Consider the following 22552-nt stretch of genomic DNA (forward strand, 5'->3'; position numbering starts at 1 on the left):
AAAAAAGCTTCTAGTATAAAAATTACTTCCTTCGGGGAGAAAGAGTCTTGTACTTATACACAGTGCAGTGATAACACATTGTGGAAAATTTACATGCTTGGGGGATATTTTGCAACAGGAATTATTTAAAGGAGAAAAGGGGCATTCTTATATTTACATTCTTATAAGTGCTTTAATACGGGGTAATTTTCATACCTATTGATGACTGGGGTTTCGAAATATATGCCAAAACGTGGACCCGCCGTGTCTTTGCACCGAATTAAACCAAACTTACGCACATTGTTAAGTAAGTATTGAAAATGGGTTTCGTAAAGTTTGGTTGTAATTCGGAGCACTGGCAACGGGTACAGCGTTCTTTTGAACCAGCCATAATGTCGCTTACTTTTTTAACGCTTGGGGCGGAACTGAACTGTCAAATTGACAGTGTGAGTTACAATGGGTCTATATTTCTTTCTGATTTGGATGCCATAAGGAAAAAACGTAAGTGCAACATGTAAAAATTGTTTGTGAATTTTTTTGGAGTGGATTTTGGAACAGTGAATAATTTCTTACGAAATTTGAAAATTTAATGTGAAATCCGAATGAAATTATGTGTTCGTGAAAAAAAAATTTTTTCGTTTTTTTTTTTTTGAAAAATATAAATGGATAATGGTTAAAAAAGCTCCAATGCTTAATAAAACATATAAATTGAAACGAAAAATTCATGGATGATCAGGAAAAAAGACGATTATTTATTCATATGCGTTGATTTGAAATTTAAAAACAATCTTCTTTTTTCCTGATTTTCAATTTATATTTTATATTTACTCAAAAACAAATAGAAAAACAAAAAATATTGTTTATGCCAAAGCGCTTGAATAAAGAATAAAGAAATAAATAATATGAAAATCATATATTTTCTGTTCTAAACCATATCTATTCTATTTTAGTGTGCCCAGCGAAGGGGGCCGGATTTGCTAGTGTGTATATATAATTGGCGCGTACACCGTTTTTAGGTGTTTGGCCGAGCTCCTCCTCGTATTTGTGGTGTGCGTGTTGATGTTGTTCCACAAATAAAGGGACCTACAGTTTCAAGCCCACTCCGTATGCCAAATATTTTTATGAGGAGCTTTTTCATGGCAGAAATACAATCGGAGGTTTGCCATTGCCTGCCGAGGGGCGACCGCTATTAGAAAAATGTTTTTGTTAATTTTAATTTCTTAAAAAACACTTTTATTATCATTCGGTATTTCTTGCACAGGCAATACCGAATAGAGTCACCCTTGTGACGGCCAATTGCCTATCGCAAAGATAGTAAATAGAAAGACTTAAAATTGCCATTGATTGGAGGTTCACGCACTTTTGAAAAAGAAGTGCAGTATCTCCCTGCGCTGTTCTGGTGTAAAGCGATTAATTTCGTTCCACGGAATGGATTGACTTTGAGTGTCCATCTATTTCTAGCGGGAAAGAAAGTCAGAGTCATAACAAACTAAAATTCAAAAAGAAACTTTTATAAATATGGGACACAAAATATATTAAACCCATCATGATAGCAGTGTCCTTAAAAGATTACACTTCCTTTTTTAAGTTTGGACGCAGAAACTTTAATAAAACCATTACATGCCTTTTAAATACTTCTGAAGCCAAGTAGAAGCAGATGGATACCAATGCAATATAATACAACACGCATCAACTTTACGGAAAACCAACTCATTTACATACATATGTACATTCATATGTTCGTACTTATATTCAAACGTAAGTTTAATCCACCAACCATGGAATTGCAAGGCCGTAAATTTCAAGCTTTCAATAAGCCTGCAGTTGTGATAAGTTTCACTTACGTCCATCCGGTACTCCTTCCGTCATGGCACTTTGCAACGTTTGCAAATATTGCGTTGGCATATGTATGAAATTTATTTTCTCAATTTTCAATTACTAAACCCAGTACGGTAACACACATATGTATGTACTATAGCTTGTAAACTTAACGGCCTAACTACACTCCGCAAGAAGATGTGACTAAATGCAAGTCGACTTATTTTGCCCAGTGTGTTTAGCGTACAAATCATTTACTTTTCATTCCGCACACTCCAGTTACTACTGATGCGGTTTAGTACTCCTTCCATAATTTCACAACATGCCAGGTGAATCCTTGCCATTGTCCCGGAAAATATGTACTTCCTTTTAGGTTGTGCATTCTCTACTTTACAAAACTCAAGCTTCATTCGTTCGAACGACGTGCCTTGCTACTCAGAGGCATATTTAGAAAATTATCTTTTCACTCGTCGCCGAAAAGGAAATCATATTTTCTGCTTTTGTGCGCTTCACCTTTTTGGTTTGCGAGATGACGGGAGGTGTGGTGCTGCTTAGCTTGTTACATATATAAGTGGATTGTTGTATGCACAAGTACGTTTGTGCCAATGTGTGGGTAAATTGATTATACATAAATGCGCCTGTATGCAATGGGGGCACGTGATGACTTCGGGCTTGTTCAAAACTATTTATGTGTACTATGTAAATTCCGGCAGCAGAGAACACTTCTAGCAGACATTTAGCTGTATATCAAAAGTGAATGTGTGCAGAGATGTGTGTTAAAACTGCCAGACATAGTTTATGGTATTTGCTCTTTTGATTTGGAAGTTCATTTGGAACCATTCTATAATACAAACCCTATTTAACTATTGAGCCATTTTCAGTAATTTTCGATACTTCTTGCAACAAGCCGGCTTCGCTTCCTTTGTTTTAAGGCGTAATTGATTATTTGTTCTTATTTTTAAGGCTCAATTACCGTAAAAGTGAAGTGTCATCTCACACTATAAAAAAAAGATTCTTCAGGCAATTGCTTACAGAAAAATTTCAACAACCCATAAAGCTGCTCTGAGAAAACTGCTCTGTTTGGCAGTTACTTGACAACTTCTGATTGATTGATTAGAATTTCGTTAATTAATTTACGGTGGAAGTTGGGCGCAACTTACAACTTACTCAACAACTGTAAGTATTTGCGGATGCTCCTGGGTGTACGTTCGCAGAGCACCAAAGTATCTATTCGTGAAAATGATGTAAAATTATTCAGTTTTGTTAAAAGTGCATGTAGTTGTATATAGTTGGGTAGCACTCAACAGTTCGTTAATGAATTAGAACATATAAAATCACAACTAACCTAAACAGGAAATTACGTACATATATAAGATTTAATTCGCTTAAAAATGAATGCAAAATATATTTTTTAGAAAGCATTTCAGCTCTGTTTCTATGCTGACAGAACTGTAATTACACTCAATTCAAAATCACATTTACTCAAATATCAAGAAAATGCAATTTTCAATTGCAGCTGAATTCGTTCCAGAAAATGGCCTCCCCCGACGTCTGCGCACTGCCTATACCAATACACAACTGCTGGAACTCGAAAAAGAGTTTCATTTCAATAAGTATTTATGCCGGCCCCGGCGTATTGAAATTGCAGCGAGCTTAGACCTGACCGAACGACAGGTGAGCACATTTTGAAAATATTAGAGAACGCCATAGCAAAAGTGTCATTCACTTAAACAATAAAAACATGTACTTATATATTAAAACTATTTATTTATAGGTCAAGGTGTGGTTTCAAAATCGCCGTATGAAGCATAAGCGTCAAACTCTTTCCAAGACCGATGATGAAGACAACAAAGACAGTCTAAAAGGTGATGATGATCAGTCTGATAGTAGTAAGTGCCGTATTCATAATTTCTCTTTAGGATAGTCCGTTTTGTACTTTATTTGGCACTTAAATCCTATGTACATTCAATGTTTTGTAGCCGTCTCTGAAATTGTTTTTTTTTTTTTAAAGCAGATTTCCATAGCTCTTAATGCACGTGAAATTCTTCAAAGCAGAAAAGTACAATATTCACGCTTTTCCATCAACTACTTGCAAGAAATTAGGTAAAATGATGAAAAAAATCTTATCAATCATTGTCAATGGTTTCGCGGCTTGTTTTTGCGCTGTTGACACCCCAATGCTGTACACCATAATCACATTCAAGATAATCCCTTCTCTATATTACAACCCTTCCAGCGAAACAAGATATAGTACATTTGTAATTCATGGTTATAAGCATCCATACGTACATCCCATACATACTTCGGAAGTGTGTTGCACACATACACATAATATGCCACGTGATTTTTATTTGCGTTCCAGTTACTTATGGCCTATCTCAGCACAAACTAAGTGGCATATACTCGTACTTGTATTATTACATTAAATCTTCAGAAATGCCACCACTCCACCTGCTAATCATTTGATTATATCAACAAAATTTTTTTTTATTAAGTAAATCATTATTACCTTCCCTTGTGAATTAATGTTTTATTTAGCGGACGAGTCACTATTTCATAAAAAAGTATATATTTAACTAATTCTATTGACTTGTGTTCCGTGACATCTTAAAGTATTGAATTTTAAGTACAAACCAGTAATGAATACCTATATAATATATATATATACCTATACATATATATCCACACACCTTTTAGTAGAACTTTACCTGAGTTGGCTGTTAATTTTTGGAATCTTACAAACTCATACACAATGAGGCTAATAAGGAAATGTATTCTCAACTTATAGAAAAGTGGTTGTAGTTTTATTCGATCTCAATGCCTCTTTTGAAGGATCTATATTGCAGGGCCTATACTAAGATGCGGAGAGTTTTCTTAAGTCGTTATTGAGATACACGCATTTACCCAAAATTAGGCATAGCATCATCCATTTTTCAAAATTTTCTTACATCGGATGTCTTTTCTTGGGTTTATTATTATTGGTACAACGAATTGGAGCAATTTTTCTTCATATACAAATGATATCACGTTTTTTATTTTTTGAAAATTAGCATTTTATAGCAGGTGGGCTACGAGAGCGGTTCAATAAGAACCCGTGTTTGATGACAGAAGACATTCCTGAGGGAAGTTGCTGTTAGCTTCGTGTGCTGCATCTATCAAACTTCAACAAAACAAATTTCAGACTGATTTAGTTAGTTAGTTAGTTTGGGTTTGGCAGCTATTCGAGTAAGACGTGCTTCGTGTTTTTTGCTAAAATGGAAAAAGAGAATCGTTCGGTAATTCGCTTTTTGTTTTTGGATGGGGAAAAATACTAGGAGATGAAAGCAAAGTTTGATGTTGTCTATGGGGACGCTTTGAAAAATTTAAACGTGGGTGAACATCCGTTTTTGATGAGGAGCGATGGCTACAGACGAGGTTACCGAGGAAATCATCCAAAAATTCAACAACATGAATCTCGCTGATCGACGACCGAAAGAGCGCGAAGTAACAGAGGCCTTAGGTGTGTCGACAGGAGCGGCAATTAATAGTTGGGGATGAAAAAATTGTCGACCCGATGGATGCCGCGATTATTCACAAGCAACAACAAGTGGATGAGACTATTATCTTCGAAGCAGTGTTTGAAGCAATTTAAGGAATTTTTGTGTCGAGTTGTTATCGTTGATGAAACCTGAAGCAACAATCAAAGCAATGAATTTCTGCGGGTGAATCTGCTCCAAAGAAGGCGAATACGGTCTCATCGACCGCAAAGGTCATGGTGACGATTTCTTCGGATGCAACGACGTCATTCTCATGGACTTTTTAGAAAAAGGAAGAACGATCACTGGAGAATACTACAGTGAGTTACTGAACCGCTTTCACAAAAAATTGAAGGAGGCATGACCGCATTTGGCGAAACGAAGTTGCTGTTTCACCACGATAACGCACCAGCACATTAATCCGGAAATGTCGCCGCCAAACCCCATGAATCGCGTTATGAATTGCTGCCGCACCCCACGTATTCACCTGATCTAGCCCCCTGCGACTTTTTCTTGTTCCGTAACATGAGGAAATGTCTTGCGGGGAAAAAAATTAGTTCAAACGAGAAAGTCATCGCCGAGACAGAGGAATATTTTGGAATCTGATCAGATAACGTTCGTGATGTCCCGCTTAGCCAGATCATTTAGAATAGCTCTGCACTCTCTTACTTCCTACGATCGTAAAGTGCTGGCTAAAATTGTGCGGTCATGTTCGCCTTGTTTCACACAACCGTAACAAATAATCAGTGACTGTTTTTTATCACTAAAAAAATTTAACTACAAAAACAGAATCAAATTTACAACCTAAAGTTAAAAATCGCGTTTCTTTCTAAAAGCGGATAACCTAAGTAGAAGACAAATTCGTAGTAGCAATAACTAACAAAGTTACTGCTACAACAACAAGAACAACAACAACAAACTCGTAGTTCATCAGCTTATGATTTTTCATAGATCTCGAGGGTCGTTTGAAAAGTTCGTGAAAAAATAAAAACTACTTAATGGTTTGGGGTAAACCTTTTTAATTTTTCGACATAGTCTCATTTAAGCTAATGCGCCAACTCTGTTCTAGTTTCCTGATCCCTTCCGAGTAATAGGTTTTGCCCAATCTGAAAAATAGGCATTCGTTTCTGCAATCACCTCCTGAGACACCACAACTGCTGAGGCACGAGCTGGTGCGTTGTCGTGGTGGAAAAGGAAAATCACTTGGCTTCCCCCATTCAAACGCATGCCAAACACAAAGAAATTTACCAATCTTTCTGCCCTTACACGGACAAAAGGCGCATGATCTCACACCAAAGCAGCAAAAAGTCACACTTGAGAAAACGAAGGAGTTGCTTCGGTTGTCCGAAAGCGGTCAATTTCGAACATTGTGTTTTCTGACGAGGCAATTTTTCAAATTGAGCAATTCGTAAACTCCCGAATTGGGCGGCTGAAACCGCAGATGGGCGCCCTCCAATCGTTTTCATCGAGCCTGGCGTCAAGGTAAATGCGGTTGCTTTGAAGCCGTGGGCAGACAAACATTTAGGTGGCAGACTATGGACCTTTCAACGGGACTCGGCACCGTCTCACAAAGATCGAGTGCCCAAGAATGGCTAAAACACAACGTTCCGAACTTCATAACGTCCACACAACGGCTCTCAAATTCACCAGACGCGAATCCGACGGATTATTCTCTTTGAGCCATTTTGGGGAGCAAGGTCAGAACTAAAAGATTCACCAGTCTCCGCAGCTGGATCAAAATACCTGCAAGCCACATTTGGGCAGCTTGCAATTTGTTCCTGGACCGTCTCAAGGCCATAGTCAAGGCAAAAGGTGGTCATATCGAGCAAAAATAAATTGATTCGTAATTTGTATTATTTTCATACATTTTTTACTTCGAATTGAATAAAAGTAATTTTCAAACTAAATTTATGGCCTTTTTAATTGGTTACACTTCGAGTGCTGAACCCTGTAAGTTTCATCTTCCTTTATTGAAAATCAAGTCTAGAAAAAAATAGTGGCCCTGTTATTTTCAGTGTTTTTATAAAATAAGTTTCACTCAAAATAGCAAGAAATGGCAATAAAATATGAGATTGATTGGTGCCTGTGCACTAGTCCGCACATTTCAATATCCACTGTGGACGTGAAATATCAAACTAAATAAGTTGACTTAGAGAGGGCAACAACAAACCTCCGAGTATATTTCTGCCAATTTAGGTATCCTATTTGAAAAAGAAATTTGACCACGGGCTCATCTCACGGCGAGCGTTCATCAATTGTTTTCTCGATTATTTTCTCTGAAGTCAGGTCAAGTTCTTAGTCTACGCTAAACAGCCCACCATTTCGACATGCTCAATCGGTGATTTTATCATTCAAGTGTTATAAATCTAGCTTCAAAATAAAACTAGTATCAATTTGACATCTCCCATCGTTGTTATTTTCTTTTTGTTCCTATCGCTCGTATATTATCGCCATTTATTATATACATATACGTACATATGTATATTGTGAATCAAAATTTGATATTAGAAGAGAGTAAATGAAAAAAATATTTCCTAACCCGAACACCCCGGATATCTACTCGTATTGCCTTTCTCTAGTTTAATTTACACTTTTTTCCGTTTTATTTCATTGCTTCCCTTTTCATCCCTTTTACAACTTCAAATAGACTCCAACTCAAAGAAATCATGTCAAGGCTGTGAACTGCCATCAGATGATATACCAGATTCCACCTCGAATTCACGAGGGCACAACAACAACACACCGAGTGCGACCAACAACAATGCGAGCGCAGGAAGTTGTAAGTAACTGATTACAAATAATGTGAAGCAAAACAAAATACGTTAAAAATCTGTTTTCTAATTTGGAATCATTTATTCCACAGTAACGCCTAACTCCACCCTTGAATCAGGTATTTCATCGAATCTCCTCGGTAGCTCAACGGTGTCTGCCTCGAATTTAATAAGTGCCGATTCAAGTGTGGCTTCCAGTGTCAGCTTCGAAGAAGACCTCGACGAGAGTCCCATTAAAGTGAAGAAAAAAGATGACAGTCAAGTATGTGCTAAACATTTAAATTGAAAATACATTTAGTGATTCATTTGTTCATCATTGTTTGCACTAATTATTTATGTAGGTTGTCAAAAAAGAAGCAGTTTCCACGTCCACCAAAGCATCACCGTTCTCTTATGATTCTCCTACGGGGGTCAGCAATGCAAATGGCGGAAATAACAACAATGCCATTATGTCGGCTGGTGGTGGTGGATACCGTCGGAACTCAGACACCTCGTCACACAACAGCCAAACGACAGCGAATTCGAATAGTGGCCCCAATAGTGAAGGTGGTCCGCGGAGAAAACGATTCCAAAATGTCAACAATGCGAACGCGGCAAATATTAACGAAGCCGGCGGTCGAGCTGGAATGGCCACATATTTTCATGGGGGCTACTATCCGAAGCATAGCCTTCAACCAGAGCAGCGACCCCATCTTCATCATCAGCTACAGCAACATCAACAACCACAAATGCAGCAACAATCCCAGGCGCAAGTTCAGTTAACGCAAACTCAGTCGCCACACAACTACTACGGCAAATATGACCATGAATTCGCCGCATCGGGGTCTCCACAGCATCGACAAAATCTGACATTGCCAATGCCACCACAACACAAGCTACAGCAAATGCCTAATAACAACCAATTAAACCATCAACAGCATCAGCCGAATGGTGAATATCGAAGTCCCAAACCGGATTTCATCAGCAAACTTTCACCAGACATACACAATCTTAAACTTCAACATGAGTTCCAGGCTGGGAAACCAACGGCAGCTAATGCATTTCACCTTCCGCAAACACATCAGCAATCACACGCACCACCACAACAGCAAGCTTTCTACAGTCATGGTGGTGAACCCGGCCCGCCAGGTGTCGCTGGGCACTACATGAATTATAATCACCATGCGGTGGACAATGGTAGCGGGTACATGCATCCTCAGCACCATGATGGGGAATTTGAGGTGACTTCTCTGAATACAGGGAGCAGCTATTACGAAGCCAAGACTCAAACCGCAAGTTATTATGACCACTTGAACTTCCAACAGCAACAACATCAGCAATCAATTCATTCCGAGTTTCACCAGCATCAGGCGCAACAAGCGCATGACACTCATCAACTCCAACCTCAACACCATCCGCATATAGGTGGCATAGCTGCAGAATACATGGCCGATGGCTCGCCACACGTGAAGATAGGAGTGGCGGCAGAGCCGACATCGGCTGCGGCAGATATGTACATCCCGCCAAATGCCAGCGCTCTAGGTGTACAAATGGAAAACTGCGACGGCAGCTATGGTAGCTTCGCCAGCTATTACGAGAATGGACCGCCACAAATGCAGCCGGAACCGACCATGCCACCGCACCACCATCCACATCTGCACCCGCATCACCAGCCGCCAACAACGCATATGAACATAGGCGCCAATAACTTTCCCATTAACGGGAGCACGCCAGCTAATGCACCAACATATCCAATGGCAGGCAATGGTGTACCCGGCACTGGTACTGGCGGCAATCTCACCGGCATGGAGAACTCAAACAGCTCATCGGACTTTAACTTCCTCAGCAATCTGGCTAATGATTTTGCACCTGAATACTACCAGTTAAGTTAGTTCATCTAAAGCGGTTGAAAGGCAATTTTAGAACGGCTACACTACACATTCATAGGTGCATATATACATACATACATATGTGCACATATACGTGTGTGTGAATGTATACTATATGCTGTGTATTTATATGCGGGGTAAGATTTCCTCACGCTAACTCGAAAGTATCTAAACTCCAAAAATTAAGAAGTGGCAAAAAGGTGTTTAACATCTACAAGCGAAACGATGTCTTACTAAAATACATATAATAAACGCCCCGCTCTTCTAAGCTTTCATCTAGACAACTTCTTTAAAAGAAGAGAAATTGTTTGTATTAATGACTCATTTCCACGTGTGAATGCTGAATTTATTTAATTTTAAAAAGTTATTTAAAAATCTTAAAATTCGTTTTGAAGCAGCAAAATGAGCTGAGAAAGTTTAATATAATTATGAACAACGTTCAAAAAAGATGTAAAAAGTGCGAATTTAATTTCATCACTGAATGGGAAAAATAAAATGATTATTTATGTTACCTCAGGACAACGTTTTCAGCGAAGGTTAGACGGTTAGAATGGCTAGTTTTTAAATTTAGTCTAACCCTACAGAATTGGTCATTTAAACTTAGTTTAGCTGGAAAGCAACGTTCAGCCTGTACTGAAATCTCGGTTCTCAAGGTGCAGGCAGACGTGGAAGAGAAAGTTGCTGACCAGTTTTCCCAATCCATTCTTCCCAAAACTTTTTTCCCAATGCTTACTTTTCCCAAAGGCAAATGTTCCCAAATTTTTTCATCCAAACTGTTTTTCCCAAGACTTTTTTCCCAAATACATTTTTTTCCAAAGAGCAAAAAATTATTTATTAATGATATAAAAATTATAAAATGTGTAAAAATTCTTTAGAGGCTGATATTGTGTCCAAGGAGTCGAAGATACTCAGAAATTTCGCTCCCTTTGTAATCTTCATATTGAGCCACTATACTTCTCATTCTCATCTTTGATTGTAACCATTTCTTTTTTGGAGCTGCTTTTACTTTTTGTCCCAGGTCTAATTGTCTTAAAATTGTTTCTGTGTCACACTGCTCTTTCAGAAACTCTTGAAGAAGATAGTACAATGATGGATGGTTTTTTCCAACCATAAGTTGAAATCTGTTATGCCACCCCTCGCTTATATTGTTAGTGCGGTGTTGATTGTTAAGCGTAGCTTCGTACGTGTTCCATAAAACAGGCAAGAACCGTGGAGGAACCGCACGCCGTCTTCCTCTTGCTCGTCTTCCAACAAATTTTGAATGACATATTTTTCCCCCAAAACAAGTTTGGGAAAAATAGGATTTTAATTGAATTGGGAAAATTGGTTTGGGAGTTATTTTATTGGGAACAAAAGTTTTGGGAAAAATGACTTTTGGGAAAAATGGATTGGGAAAAGTGTACGGTTACCTGAAGAGAAAGTGTTTTTTCGACTCGTTTTTACTGTGAAAGATCTTTACCTCCCGACATCTATAAAGTCGATTGATAAAGCTCTTTTACGTTTCGGTAACCAAATTCCAAGGGGAAACTTTCACCGTCCGACTACGTAATCATCTCAATACAAATCAACTTGAAGAAGTTGGCAATATAAATACTACACCTGTCCCACTGTATTTCTGAAAAACGCAAATGTATTTCAGAAAAGTAAAAATATATTTAAGAAAAAAACAAATGCAAAGGTATTTCAATAGGCGCGCCTATATGTTGTTTTAAAATTTACATTCTTTCAGGTTTACCTATTTATATTCAAAACATGATTCTTAACATTTATATGCGAAAAATTACATCATTTAAATGTTCCCCCCGAGCACCTCAGACCTTAATTCCCTGCATACCTACATATGGGCCGTAGTTGAATGTGAAACCAATAAGCATCGTGTTTCTTCCCGAAAGTCTGTTTTTAATACCGCCATGGTATATGGCTTATATGATTCGGGCTTGAAATCATTCCGAACTGGATCTAGGAGGTTATTGGAGGAGGCATTGCTACTAGAAATTCTTTTGAATAAGTTTATAGATTTTTAATAAGTTGAAGTTGTGTAAAAAAATTCTAATTAGGTTTACTCTCAAGTTGTTCTCAAATACAGTACGCTCCCAGTATTAATATGATACGAAAGTTATAATCTGTCTAACATAAACGCATGAATTACTCGAATAAACCAGATTCTTAACATCAAGTTTTAAAAATCATAAATAGAACAGGTAAATTCCGCCAAATTCAATTCATGAATAATCAGGCATTCAAGAGAACGTCGAGAACGGGATATCGATGTTGAAGGTTGTTCAGCAAAATTTTGCCTACAGCAGCAATACGAGTATTCTCAACAGAACGTCCAATTTCCCAACCTTTGAATTGTCGACACATTCCGATGAATTTTTCCACCAAAAAAACACTCATGTTTGGTATGTTCTTCTTAAAGATCGACCATTTTCATATTAAATTGTTCTATCGTGTAAAAGGGTATATCTGTCTACTCGTACCTAACAAATGTCAAAGACGACATAAAAAAGTTACCGTCTAAGAATTATCTTCTACTATTACATATAAGCGTCACTTTTGAAAGATGCTTTACTTCAGAGAAAATGTTACTTATCTGATAAAATGATAAAACAAAGAGCAACAGACATACACTGTAGGACAAAAGCATAGAATAGAAAAAAGCCAGTTGCGTTTATAGTCCTCTCACAGATGCTTACTACTTACGTTCCAGATCGAGTGCATATACAGGATCCGCCATATAACTTTACGGAATTAAAAATGCCATAAAAAAGAAACTACTCAATATTTTTCCAAACTTTTTTTTTTTATTTTGAAGTACAATCCTTCCGGTTAATGATGGAACACAACTTCATTCATATGGCTGCCTCGGCTAGCAGGTGTTTAGGTCTTTACGCAAAATTCGTCTCAATTATGTCTCCGAAATGTCCAATTGTTGAGAACGACAGTGAACTGATGTTCCTGGTGATTCACGAACACTCTCGGCCACAGCAGCAATATTTTCGGGTGTACGCACGGTTTTTGGTCGGTCACCCGTTGGTTTGTCAATAAGCAACCCAGTTTCTTTTACTTTTTTCGCAAAGTAACCCACATACGCTTCATTCGGTGCTTTTCTTCTTCCCATTGCCGTACGTAATTTTCGTACACATTCTGCAACATTACCATGATTTTCAAAGTAATGTCGCAATATTTCCCAGCGTTCTTTGATCGTATACACAACCATTTTCGTTCAGCGGAAGAATAAAACTAATTTTCTGTCAAATCAGATGACAGCTAAGTGTTACCATTCTTCAAATATTAACTAGTTCAAATCCGTAACGATAGACGGCGGGCCCTGTACTTACTCCATCGCAAAACGTAATAAATTTCTATTAAATTTCATCTACTACCTGTATATATGTATCCCAGTGTAGACGATTTGTCTGCCTTTGGCATATGAGCACTTAAACTTGTACCCAACTCTGTCCTATTTTGTTTACTTTCCAGCGTGTGCTTTGTTGCTGGCATATGGTGGACGCTTTTTAAAGTGAAAATAGTGCAAATATTATAATTTGCTGCAGTTGATCTTGGAATTTCCTTGCGGTATTCCATTTCCATTTTGGAGAATAAATGTTTTAGAGTCACAACCTACTTCCATACAAAAAATCATAGCCGCATACCGTGCGAGTGTAATAAGTGTCCACATGGATGCAAACGCATTACTGATTGCCTGCGCAATTAGTCCTGTACAGTTATCTTACAGTTAAATTTTTTACATTACATTTTTTTAATTAACTAAGTGTTGCACCAAACCAATTACTAAGAAGTGTTAGCAAATATATGTAGATATAAATATTTTCCAGAGCCTTCCACGCCTGAATTTGTGATTTTTATTTAAACTATATTACAAACGCACAGATTTTTTAAATAGGTACATACATACGAGGAGTGCCTTTTATATGTCGGGATTAGAGAACAAAAACACATTTTAATAATCGAAAATCACTTTATTGTTTTTCAAAATATTCTCCATGAAGATCTATACACTTTTGCATGCGTTTGAACCACTTGTCGAACCACTTTTGTCACTCTGAATGAGGTACCTCCAAAACATGCATTCTGAATGCCGCAACCGCTTCTTCAGGTGTCGAAAAACGTTGATCTCTCAGTTTGTTTTTTACGTACGGGAATAAAAAGAAGTCATTCGGTGCCAAGTCAGGACTAAACGGCGGATGACCCATTAATTCGATGTTTTGGGTGCTCAAAAATGCAGTTGTTTGAGCCGATGTGTGAGAGCTCGCATTGTCCTGGTGAAGAGTGATCCGTCTTTGGCGATTGGTTTTCCTAATTTCTTGGAAGACAACTGGCAAACAAATGGTTGTGTACCACTCAGAATTTATTGTTCTGCGTTGTCCTAGTGGTACGGTTGCGACATGTCCAGTTTTTCCGAAAAAACAGGCGACCATTTGCTCGGAAGTGCTTCGTTCGCGAACAACTTTTGTTGGATTTGGCTCATCTTGAAACACCCATACAGTCGACTGCTGTTTACTTTCGGGCTCATACGCGTAAATCCATGATTCATCACCTGTTACGATGTCATAGACGTGTTTCGAAGCCCCGCGATCGTATTTTTTGATCTTTTCCTTCGACCAATCGGCACGAGCCTTTTTTTGAGCGATTGACAAATTGTGTGGGATCCAACGCGAACAAATTTTATTTGACAGTCAAATGTTTATGCAATATTGAATGTATGCTGGTCCCACTAATGCCTAAGGTTGTTTCAATCTCACGAGAGGTCACATGACGATCTTGCAATATCAGTTCGCGCACAGCATCAATGGTTTTCGGAACAACAACTGATTTTGGACGACCTTCACGAAATTCGTCTTGGAGTGAACTACGACCACGATTGAATTCACCATACCATCGATAAACACTGGTCCTTGATGGAGCTTCATCGCCAAAAAATGAATTAAGTTCATCAATGCAATCTTGCTGAGTTAATCCACGTCGAAAGTTGTAAAAAATAATCGCACGAAAATGTTCACGATTTAATTCCATTTTTGGACCGAGATGAATCTTTTAAGTTACTGTAAACAACACAAATAGCGCTGGTATTTCAAAACGTTCTGAGTACGTAAAAGCCAAAAAATGTCAAACTTTGCGATACAGCTGTCAGTTGCCAGATTGCGACACCAGGGTTGCCAAATCCCGAAATATAAAAGGCACCCCTCGTACATTCGTGATTTTTTGAAACCAATTTGCGTTTTTCTGAAATACGGTTGGAAAATGTGTAGACTGGTACTGCAAGCTTTTTCTTATTCCGGGAAGTGATGTCAAAACATTCAATTATTGTGGCGGAAAAATGTTGCCATGTTTATGTCGAATATTAAAAATGGTCTGGCTAAAATATTAAAAATATATTTCATGATAATATTTTTCCACAACCAGACATTTAGTTACTGAGTGTTTTCAAATTTTTTGATATGATTTCTACAGAACTTAGTAGTGATGTGCATAATGGTACGATTCCGTCTCTCACTGTGGCACGTAGTTGTAACTCTGACTAAGTTGTAACGGTGCCATTTGTTATTAAATTATGTAATTATTATTGTTAACATTTTATATTTGAGACAAGCTAAATGGAGTAAAATGTTTAGTATAATACTTTCTTCTTGTTGATTGGCGCGATAACCGCTTACGCGATTTTGGCCTAGATGCAACTTTCTATTTACTTCTACATAAATGTTCGATCACACTCTCGCCATTGAATTTCAAAGTTACTAAAGAAAAGTATTGACTATCGCAAGGCGTTAATCAAAAAAATAGTTAAAGAAAATTAGTCCTGTGGCAGAGTTTGAACTTTTGAAAAGTACTGTCCACGCACAGTATGCTCCCAGGGCTTGCCATATCTGTTGGCACTAGCAGCGTTTAATATTTTATACAGTGTGATTTTCCAGCAAGAAACCCGAACAAAGTTGTTGGAGTTAAAACGGCTTAGAGCTTAGCGTGTGTTTTGTAATACCTTCCTGAAGGTATGCACATATTTAGGTTTCGTTAAGAAGAATAATAAAATGTTATCACACCACTTTTTGCCATTTCTTTTTGTTTGTACCACGTTGTCATATAGGTATGTACATTAAGGAGGAGCGATAGTATGTGGGCATTTTCTTAAATTTATTTTTTGTTTTTGTAATGATGTATCCATGAAATGCTGCCTTTATAAGAGCGTTAATAAAAATTAGAAGCTATTACATTCATAGGATAACGTTTTCAGTTGCCCCTCCCTAAGCAAATTTGGAAAAATGAATGCAATTTTTCACAGCTATTAATAAACTTCGTATATCTAAGATTTTACGTTTTATGTTTGCAACTTGTTTTTACTGAAATAAAATAACACTAAAAACAAATAATAAATCAGGCACAACTTCTCACACGCAATACAAGCTCGTCACCTCTTAACGTACGATGGGCCAAATAATAATTTAGGTCTGTAGGTCAGTAGGTCTGCCGAAAGATACAAAAAAATGTACTCCACCCTAATGCACAATACATACATAGATTGAGGGTGTCCAATTGAGGCCTCCTATTTTGAAATTTGAAAAAAAACATGTTTTTATTTTAACAGTTTTGTTGTTTTTCTTGAGTCGGTTAATTCAATTTCCTCACGAAATCTTCTTGAGTTATAAGCATTTGTCTTTCTTTTGAAACAAGAAAAATAACACCAAAAAAAGAAATCAGATGGCTTCGCATGATCTTAGTAGCCAATTTTATAATCCAACAAAAAAACATGGAGCTAATTTGAAAATAGGCACCCAATACATAAAAATCAAATTAAGTTGGGAGGATTGTTCACTTCTATCACTACAGCTATATACACATCTAAACATACTCGTATGTGTATAATGAGTGTGAAGCTATTAACTACATAGAAAAAGTTAAATAACTCTCGCTTGTGGACGAAAAATTCATGTGGATATTGGTCCAGGTGTGAGTTACAGTACACTGCGTTAAATAACTGTGGCGCAGAGATTTATTGCTAAGTTTCGACAATTTATTTGTTTCTTATTTAATTTTAATAATTTTTATGGAAATATAATATATTATGTAATATAAAATATAGTATAATGCTGAGCATTTGTTATAAGAGGGAAATGCGTAAGACCGCCAATAAGCAAAAATTTAAAAAAATTAGCACGATTTTCAAGCTACTTGAAACTTCATTTTATTACATGTACCAAAATTCAATCTGCTGAAAAACTACGTATTTGAAATTTTTCTAGTAATTTATATTGAGAGCTGGATTCTTACGGTTTTTGTACATAAATTGTCCAAACTTGTCCATAAGTCTTTGTGCTATAATTATTTAAGGGAGTGTGTGTTTAAATATCAAAATTTAGTAAGAATCTCTAAATTATTGTTTTGCTCAAATAACGGTAATAAACCATGTGTATATATGTAAATATATATATGTACGTATATGTTAAGATCCGATTATCAAATTGTTGTTAGTTTTAAGTTATATACTAAGCAATCAACCACCATTCAGAGCGAATTTGTATCTAATTGTGTACGAGCTCTTGTATTTGTAGGTGCGAGGTGTGCTTGCGTATCGCTCATTTACTGCAAGAAGGTCATAATCCAAGTAAAAGTTTCAAAGTTTTCAACTTACTAGAAGTAAAGAAATATTTTATTCTAGTGAGGTTCCTTATGATATCTGATGCATCATCATGAAGTTTTCATACAACTTAAAACAGGAGTTGGTACTTGTTTTTTGTGGATTATTACACTTTTGCAGACAATTACCGATATATAGTAGATATTAGCATATTTAGTACATATGCATGTGTATGTAAGTCCAAATAGTGTGGTGTATAGCATCCCGAAAACTTTGAATCAAGTTGTGCAAATGGTCCGAATGGCAAATGGTCCCCCACAGTGTAAACAAATTTGCATATGTATAAATAATAATTAAATTTGAAGTTAGAATTGCATGTAACTGTAGTCTGCATAATTTAACTTTTCGAAATTTTAAGCCACTGGAGGTACTTTCCCTGACATTCTTCTTATTTTTCTTTTCGATCGGAGCCAATAATTTATCTCCCAAGAAATATTTTCTTTATGTCCCTAAACAAAATTAATGAATTATTACTTAAATATAACCTAAAAAGCTTTCGACACGGCGCAAAAAGATAAAAGTAAACTGTTCTTAAAACATCAAAGAAGGTCTGGTTGCTCACTTGGACTAGATAGTAAACGGAATGATCAAGAGATTCCAGATCAAACAGAATCGGTTTCTTCTTCTATTTCTGTCAGATTTTCTGTATCATTCTGTATCAAGGGCATAAAATCTTGCACCCGTTGAGTGAGAAAGATTGTTTTACTCAAAAATTAGTAACTGCATTAGTTAGATGCCAGCTTATCATAAAAGACTGTATTTATCTTGACTTCACACTGATGAAATTTCCGTAAGTAAATCTTCAATTCGGAGAAAAACGAAAAGAACGCACGAAAGCAATAAATATGGATTTTAAAAAGTATGCCCCAGATGTGGGAAAGTAAGCTATTTCAGGCACTCAACACCCAAAATTCCAAAAAAGAGCGTTTTCAATTTCAGACTAGAGCCTGAAAGAAAGGGTGCAGATACTCTGCTGCAAGGATGATAAATTACCAAGTTTGCTATAGAGAAAAAGAAAATTGTGAAGGACACTTTGGCTGTCACATCACTTGGGGATTCGGCAGCCGAATTCTGCACAATCATTTCACACATTCGTCCAATCAGTCGTTGTTCAGATGGCAACGCAGTGTCTGTGGTTGATTTTTTCATATATCACTAACACAATCTCAGTTCTTTTGTAAACACACCTCAAGTGACGTCAGACCATCAGCTGATTCTGTCAAATTCGCTCATAGTCGAATAACGGACTGCTAAAGAGCTTAGGTTTGAAATATTTTCACCATGGGATAGATATACTAATTTTTCAAAAATTTAGAGAAGGCTGGAGAAAAGGAAAATGCTACACAGCAAAGGTGAAATGGTATATCGATGTTGTTGGAATAGGAAAATGGTTTGAAAGTTACAGCTGCGAACTTAACCAAATCATTTAAAAACATAACTGTAGGGACTTTAAGAGCTAGTTATTTTTACGAGGAGTTGAGGAGTAACAATTTTTAATCAGACCTTTCGGTGCCATGCATTAAGCTCGCTAGATGGCTAAAGCTATTTTTACCCGCTCAAAATGGCACCGCTAATTTCACAGCCTACATAGTTTTAATATTTCTACTGTCTTCTGTAATGCATTCGTCAATTCTTTAAAATATAATCCAACGTTTTTCAGTATATTTTTTAGTTAGCCTCTAATAATATTGATTAAAACTTCATTTATTATAATCAGATTATTTTTTTTTTAATCTGAACAAAATTTTTTGTTAATTTTCCTTTCCTCATTTTGGTAAAATTGTGTTTGAAAATACTTTTTATTTCTAAACCTCGATCGTGGACTACTAGACATTTCGTGAGCAAAATGTGAAGTTTTTTTATACTTAGTTCATTTTTGTTTATAATTAATACAGATAAATTTATATGAATGTAATTTCATTACAAATTAAATAAAAAAATGTTATATATTATTTTAATAGGGCAATTGATTTTAATAGGGCGGCCGCCGTAGCCGAATGGGTTGGTGCGTGATTACCATTCGGAATTCACCGAGAGGTCGTTAGTTCGAATCTCGGTGAAGGCAAAATTAATAAAAACATTTTTCTAATAGCGGTCGCCCCTCGGCAGGCAATGGCAAACCTCCGAGTGTATTTCTGCCATGAAAAAGCTCCTCATAAAAATATCTGCCGTTCGGAGTCGGCTTGAAACTGTAGGTCCCTCCATTTGTGGAACAACATCAAGACACGCACACCACAAATGGGAGGAGGAGCTCGGCCAAACACCTAACGGAAGTGTACGCGCCAATTATTTATTTTTTTTTTATTTTTTAATTGATTACTCTTGGTCAAATAATATTTGTCATCAATTTGCTTAGTATCTTGCTTCGTTTGACGGACGCCGTAGCCGAATGGTTTTATTTGTTTCTGGTAATTCAGATATTTCTTTGCTCACAAGAAATAACGGCTCAAGTCGAGTTAAGGCAAAGTTTAGTTATACACCACCATTCAAAAATGTGTTTTATGTTTTCTTGCTTTGTATTTCAAAAAATTAATATTTTATACCTAAAAAACTATCAATTAAATCAATATTCTGTTTTCATGATTTTAGAACATTTCAACATTTTTCTAAAATTTTCTTAAACAAAATTAGGATGTTATTCGAAATTATGCAGTAATAGTATTCAGATTTAAAATTTCTGCCTAATTCGAGTTTAGTAATTAATTTGTTTCATAAATTTATATTTTTTCAAATTTGGAATAGCAACCAGCTCGAGTTTCGTCGTTATTAAGAAACTTTTCATGTTGTTTGTAATAGCCAAAGTCAAATTTTGTTGCTATTCCAAAAGTAGAGTAATAGTTTTAAATCTGAAGTCCACTTAAGTAACCTAACTTAAGATTGGAATTCAATACAAAATCTTCCCACATAGAATAACAACTAAAATTGAGAGAAGATTTAGAAATTAAAAAAAAAATGTAGAAAAAGCTTTATTGTTTGTATTGTTCACTTCTCTAAAGTTAACTGTTTTTAACTTTCATGAATTGAATTGCAAATTAAAATATTTTAAAATTGCTAACATCGAGCAAATAAATACTTGCTGAATCAATGTTCACTGATTTTAGGCAACGAGGCAAGTTTAAACTTTGTTGGACACTTGACGCAATCGAGTTTAGTAGTTATAAGGATTAATACACACTTACGTACAGATTTACTGCTGAAAATGCTTGTTAGTGGCAGTTTGTAGCTCACACGAAAAACTTGCTTAGTGAACCTTTGCGGGTTCATAAGCAAAAAACAAAATCATACAACGTTAAAAGTTCTTCAAACGGACAATACATAAACCGGAAATTTTTCTGTATATTGCTTCTGGGACTTAACTAATTTTGTTAACTTTTAAGAAATCCATTAACCGGTGGTTTATATCCAGAATTTACTGCATACCTCAATGCATTGTTGACTGACTATTGACGGAATAATATTATAAAATCATGAACCGACAGGCACAAGCTGACAAAAGAACAAATATTAACTTTATTTCAAGTTAAACTTATCTTTTAAATTTGCCCTGCCGTTTATTGGATAATAGTGAACCACCTCATTATCATTGCATTTTTACTTAACTACATACATAGTTGCTAATATTTCAACTTCTGGGATACACATGTGCATATGTACTTATATATGAAAACTTAAAAGTAAGTGGTTTCTAACGGCGATCCATTCTCGCACTCTTCAAATGCATTTCGGTCGTAGAAGTTCTTGCATAAAAACTCTCTCCAATTGAACACGGAAAAAAGTCAAAGCTCATGACAAATTGGGAACGATATTTGAGTTGTAATTTCCAAAGTCAGTATGCACCACACTATTACTATTAAGTTGTATATAAAATAAAGTGCTCATATTGGCAGACATTGTATAAAAAAATATACGAAAAATATGAAAAAAACTATTAATTTAATTAAGCTGATGAATTTATTAATATGAAGACGATAATAGTTTATATATAGATGTGTTTGTGTCTTTATAAATGTTAATGACGATTGCGAAAACTTAGAAAATAATTAATAGACCGTATAACGAATATAAAAATGCGAAATCCTGTAAAAATAAAATTTATTAATGCATTACTTATATGGATTAGAATCACACATTATTTGCCTATGACTAATAATAGTGAACAATTTATTAATAATAAATGTATTATGTACGATATCGGGCGAACATATTATGGAATTTGTGAGTCTTTTCGTTTTGTGTTTTTAACTGCGTATAATAATTTTGTTGAAATCGCTAAATAAAAACTTAATATTGTAATAAAATGTAAAATACGTATGTCATGCAATTTTAGTGGTTAACAAATAATTTACAGTTGAATCCGTTCCGATTCAAGTGCAATTTTTAATATTAAATATTTAATTAATTATAAAAAAGTTTAAAACGAAAACATAAATATAAATTATTTCAAAATACTTTTTGTGTGTGTGTGTGTATGAGCATATGCCAGAGCCGTAAAAGGGTTAAATCAATGAAATTTTAAATCACAGATATATCATTTCAAAAATGTAACTGTTTGATTGTACCTATGTAAATATTATGTATGTGACCACCTTCAAAGTCTATAGGTGTAAGTGAATAAAGGGAAGTCACGCAGTAGGGAATATGAATGTCACTGAAATATTCCGAGTCTTTAATGAATGTGAATTTGGTTGAAGTGAATGCAATCACTCTCATACATATGCCATTCGATTCAGTATTACAGCTGTTTATTTCATCATTCTTAATTTTTTATTCCTTCATTAAAAGCATTGATCTGTGAATTCATATTTCATTTAAGGGGGGGGGGGGGGGGTAACGTTAATTCATGGAAAAAAAGGCACATTTTTATGATTTTTTTTTGACGACGCAGTTAAAATTTATTCGTCAAATCTTTTACGACATAAAACTATAGCATTTGAAGTATATTTTGTG

General features: G+C 36.0%; 1 protein-coding gene across 4 annotated transcripts in view; it reads left to right on the forward strand.

Annotated features, from left to right (window-relative positions):
* LOC128871937 (homeotic protein proboscipedia) overlaps window positions 1-11122 on the forward strand; it is a 133233-nt gene extending 122111 nt beyond the window's left edge. For 2 of the 4 annotated variants that reach the window (XM_054114125.1, XM_054114124.1), the window contains exons 4-8: window positions 3314-3471; window positions 3572-3686; window positions 7960-8091; window positions 8176-8345; window positions 8425-11122. In XM_054114125.1, the coding sequence (XP_053970100.1) occupies window positions 3314-3471; window positions 3572-3686; window positions 7960-8091; window positions 8176-8345; window positions 8425-9954 (2105 nt within the window). In that variant the 3' untranslated portion in view covers window positions 9955-11122. The remainder of the gene's footprint in view (window positions 1-3313; window positions 3472-3571; window positions 3687-7959; window positions 8092-8175; window positions 8346-8424) is intronic. The other 2 variants (XM_054114126.1, XM_054114127.1) reach the window with 2 other exon arrangements.
* Window positions 11123-22552: the final 11430 nt, after the last annotated feature.

The sequence above is a fragment of the Anastrepha ludens genome, chromosome 2 (genome assembly GCF_028408465.1).
Source record: "Anastrepha ludens isolate Willacy chromosome 2, idAnaLude1.1, whole genome shotgun sequence".
Lineage (NCBI taxonomy): Eukaryota > Metazoa > Arthropoda > Insecta > Diptera > Tephritidae > Anastrepha > Anastrepha ludens.